The sequence below is a fragment of the Aphelocoma coerulescens genome, unplaced genomic scaffold, assembly GCF_041296385.1.
Source record: "Aphelocoma coerulescens isolate FSJ_1873_10779 unplaced genomic scaffold, UR_Acoe_1.0 HiC_scaffold_60, whole genome shotgun sequence".
Classification (NCBI taxonomy): domain Eukaryota; kingdom Metazoa; phylum Chordata; class Aves; order Passeriformes; family Corvidae; genus Aphelocoma; species Aphelocoma coerulescens.
Window position 1 is genome coordinate 1867717 of NW_027183949.1, and position 3636 is coordinate 1871352.

The 3636-nt window shown below is 66.7% G+C and overlaps 1 protein-coding gene across 1 annotated transcript; it reads right to left on the bottom strand.

The window, feature by feature from the left end:
- Positions 1–848: 848 nt before the first annotated feature.
- LOC138102069 (serine/threonine-protein kinase pim-1-like) lies at positions 849–3367 on the bottom strand. Its single transcript, XM_068999827.1, has 5 exons — positions 2798–3367; positions 2626–2676; positions 2033–2399; positions 1213–1389; positions 849–955 (listed from the first exon to the last, which is right to left on the bottom strand). The coding sequence occupies exons 1-5, from the start codon at positions 3365–3367 to the stop codon at positions 849–851; spliced, it is 1272 nt and encodes a 423-aa protein (XP_068855928.1).
- Positions 3368–3636: the final 269 nt, after the last annotated feature.

Below are 3636 nucleotides of genomic sequence, written 5' to 3' on the forward strand. Positions count from 1 at the left end.
ACGCTTTCTCCCCTCCCCCCCGCACTGACCCCCAACAGGCACAGCGAGCCCAAAGCAAACAAGCCGAGTGGAGCAGCCCAAGCCCTTCCTTTCCTGCAAAACAAAGCAGCCCGTGCACAGCTCCTGGAGTGCCACCTCTGCTCCTGCCATGGGGGCTTGTTTGTGTCGGGCTGGCTGCCCCAGCCCCAGCCCCAGGAACAGTGGGCGGTGGGGGCTGTTGGCAGGGCCAGGAGCCGACTCCCATTTCCTAAGCACCCCAGCCCATCCCGCCCGCCCTGCCGAAAAGCAGCTTGGCAGCCGGCTGAAGAATTAGTTGCATCCGCCCCAGCAAAGGGGGGAACCTTTGCTTCCCGGCCAGGCTGTGCAATGCCCAAATCTGGGAGCATCCCCCTGGCTGTGGACTCATCTGTAAATTCGCTGTGGAGCCTGGCTTTGAAGAAGGTGCCAGAATCGAAGCCCATCATCTTCAGCTTGCCGGTGGCCAGGTGGAGGAAGAGCTTGCCATCCTTGACGTCATCCTCCATGTCTCCAGCAGCAGCAGGAGTACAGCTTCTCCAGGGGCTCCTTCTTCCCTGCGGCTGAGAGCAGGCTGTCAGTGCCCCGCCCAGGGCCCCGGCTGTCAGTGAAGCAGGACAAGCAAAAGCAGCTTGCACGGCAGCCACCAGTGCTGGGAAGAGCAGCTCAGCGCCAGCACAAGGGCTGCGGGTCCCCATCTGACGACCCCTGCGCAGCGATACAGGCAGGGCAAAAAAGCCTGCGTTTCTTGGCTTCTTCTGGCCAAGGCACGTGTGGAGCTGTAACTTACCGGCTCCCTGGATCAAAGTGTGCCTGTGGCTCTCTCCCTTCTTCTATGGATGATGAATATCCTGCAGCCAAGGATCACACGACAGGTCTTCTAATGAGGGCCTGTCCAAGGAGTGCAGGGACAGACACCATCTGATCAGTTCCTTGCAGTCTGTGGGGAGAAACCAGAAAGCGCCGGTCAGTTGCAGAAGGCTCCTGTCCGCTTTGCCCCACTATTGCCATGCCCAGGCCATGCCATGGGGGCTCCGAGCTGTGCCTGAACTTTCCCATCCATTCTTTGTTTTGGAGGAGAGCAGGAGAGCGAGGCATGTGCCACCTCCTCGGCAGCTGCCAGAGCGGGATGCTCATGAGCCCGCTGCTGTCTCCCAGTACTGCTATTCCCCCCGTGCCGCAGGGATGAGCATGCACCTTGAGAGAGCCGTTCTGGGAGCGACAGCTGGCCCCAGCTGATGTTCCGGCCCTTCGGGAACGGGTGCCGCCCGCAGACCATCTGGTGCAGCACGATGCCCAGGGACCAGACGGTAGCTGCCTCGCCGTAGTACCAGCCAAAATGGGTCCATTCCGGGGGGCTGTACGCTGGTGTTCCTACGGAATAGAGAGGCACTTCATTAGCGGGATGCTGCCTGCTCCCGGAGCCTCGCCCCAGCATCCCTGGGCACGCAGGGGCCGCACCGGTGGCACGCGGCATGACCCGCTGCCCTCTCGCCAGCGCCTGTGACTTGTGGACAAACTGGGGGTTGTAAAAGAAGCCACCGGTGTCACAAGAGGGCAGCGGAAGCCCTGGCAAGGCTCAAGCATTCCATGCAAAGGGAAAACCCGCTCAGTGCCGGGGGTGGGAAAACCATGCCTTCACCCTCCCTGCCTGCATTGCCCCAAAAAACATTCTGAAGCCAAGGCAAACAAGGCGAGCTGAGCAGTCCAAGCCGGTTCTTGCCTGCACACCAAACCGGCGGGTGCACAGCTTCTGGCCCCCCCCTCTCTGCTACCCCCACCCACGGGTGTGTTTTTGTCACACTGGCTGCCCCAGCCCCAGCGCCAGTCCTGGGCAGAGTGGCTGGCGAAGGCTGCCAGCAGGGCTGGAAGATGGCCCCCCGGCCACCCGCACTCAAAAGCAACTGGGCTGAAAACTCGGTCCCATGACTGGCATCAAAAGGGAGAATCCCCGCTGCCACAGCCAGGTTGGGCCGCGAGATGCCGGCACCGGGAGCCTACCCTGGTGAGGACTCACCTGCAAAGCTGGTGTAGGCTGTGTCTTGCAGGTAGGTGCCGCAGCCAAAGTCAATCAATTTGGCCTGGCCCGTGGCCAGGTCAACCAGGATGTTCTCTGGTTTCAGGTCCCTGTGAAGGACCCCGCAGCTGGTGCAGTGCCGCACGGCCTCCAGGACCTGGCGGAACAGCTCCCGTGCCACCTCCTCGGACAGGAAGCCCCGCGCTCGAATGAAATGGAGCAGGTCCTGAGACTGCTCCGGCCGCTCCATCACCAGCACCACGTTGCTGGGCAGCTCGAGCCACTCGAGGAGCTGCACCACACCAGGGAAGCCGGTGGACACCTTGTCCAGCAGCACGACCTCGAGTGGTGCGCTGGTGCCGTTGGGCTGCGGGAGGAGCACGATGCCGTCAGTGGGGCTGATGCCGTGCCAGGGCTCGGGAAGCCCTCGCCCAGCCCGGGATGCTCTGCGCCCTCCGCTGCCCCCACGCCCGCTCTCCCCCGAGGCGTCCTGGCGCCTTCCACCCTCCCGGGCCTCGGCTCATCCCCGCCCGTCATGCCCCGCCTTCTCCCGCTGCCCACCACCCCCACCCCTACCCCCCCCGCTCACTCACCAGCTCGCCCCAATGACGGATGCGGGTCCGTGGCACCCATTTGATGGCCACCTGCAAGCCAAGGGGAGCAGCGGGCTGAGCTCGCCGCCCGCCCTGCCGAGCCCCATCCTCCTTCTCCTGCGCCCTCCTTTGCCCCCCGCCTCCTGCGCCCGCCGCCGGCCCCGCCACTCACCGGGGCGCCGTCCGAGAGCCGCGTGGCCGCGAAGACGCTGCCGAAGCCGCCGCGCCCCAGCAGCGAACCCTCCAGGTAGCGCTCCCTCAGGCCCTGCAGCGCATTCCCTGCCGGCGAGACGCGGCTGTCAGCGCTCGGCCCGGGGCCAGAAACGGCCGCCGGGCGCTCCTCAACCGCCCCGGGCCGGGTATCCCCAGATGTTGCCTCTTTCGAAGGGGACACCGGCGGCTCGGGGGCGGGGGCCGCGCTGCCGAGCGGAAGAGCTCGGACCGGGGAAGACGCCGCGGACGCGGCGGGAGCGGCCGCGCCGTCTGTCTCCTCGGCGGGTCCCGGGAGGAGCCGGGGCCGGGGCCGGGGCCGGGGCCGGGGCCGGGGCCGGGGCCGGGCCAGCCGGAGCCAGAGGCTAACAGTGCTGCCCAAGAGGCAGGCACTGATGCCCGCCCAGCGGCGCCACCGCCAGTAGGGCAAGAGCCGGGCGGAGGCGAGACCGCGGCGGGACGCCCGGGGGCGGGGAGGGCGCAGCCCCGCCCGGGGCCGGGGGCGGGCCGGGCGCATGGCCCGGCCTGGCATGGGGAGAGGGAGGCCGCGGAAGGGGCGGAGGGGGTGGAGCACTGAAGGGAGAGCGGGACAGGGGATGCGGGACACTGGGAGAAGGAGAGGAGGAACAGGAGAAGGAACGCAGAGGGTCTGGAGAACCGCTGCTCTTGTATTGCTCTTCTGCTGCTGCCGCTGCTGCCGCTGCTGCTGCTGCCGCCGCTGCCGCTGAAGCGCTGGGAGCGTTGGTCCGCGTGTCCGTGTGTCTGTTGCCCGGGTGTCCGTTTTTGCCCCGCGCGCCCCGC

Excerpts from the sequence above, each read along its gene's own strand:
- LOC138102069 (XM_068999827.1), bottom strand. The coding sequence starts at position 3,367 with ATGCCAGGCCGGGCCATGCGCCCGGCCCGCCCCCGGCCCCGGGCGGGG. Across the intron at positions 2,677-2,797 it reads GGCTCTCGGACGGCGCCCCG|GTGGCCATCAAATGGGTGCC; the intron begins GTGAGTGGCGGG and ends CTTGGCTTGCAG. Across the intron at positions 956-1,212 it reads CCCAGAACGGCTCTCTCAAG|ACTGCAAGGAACTGATCAGA; the intron begins GTGCATGCTCAT and ends TTCTCCCCACAG.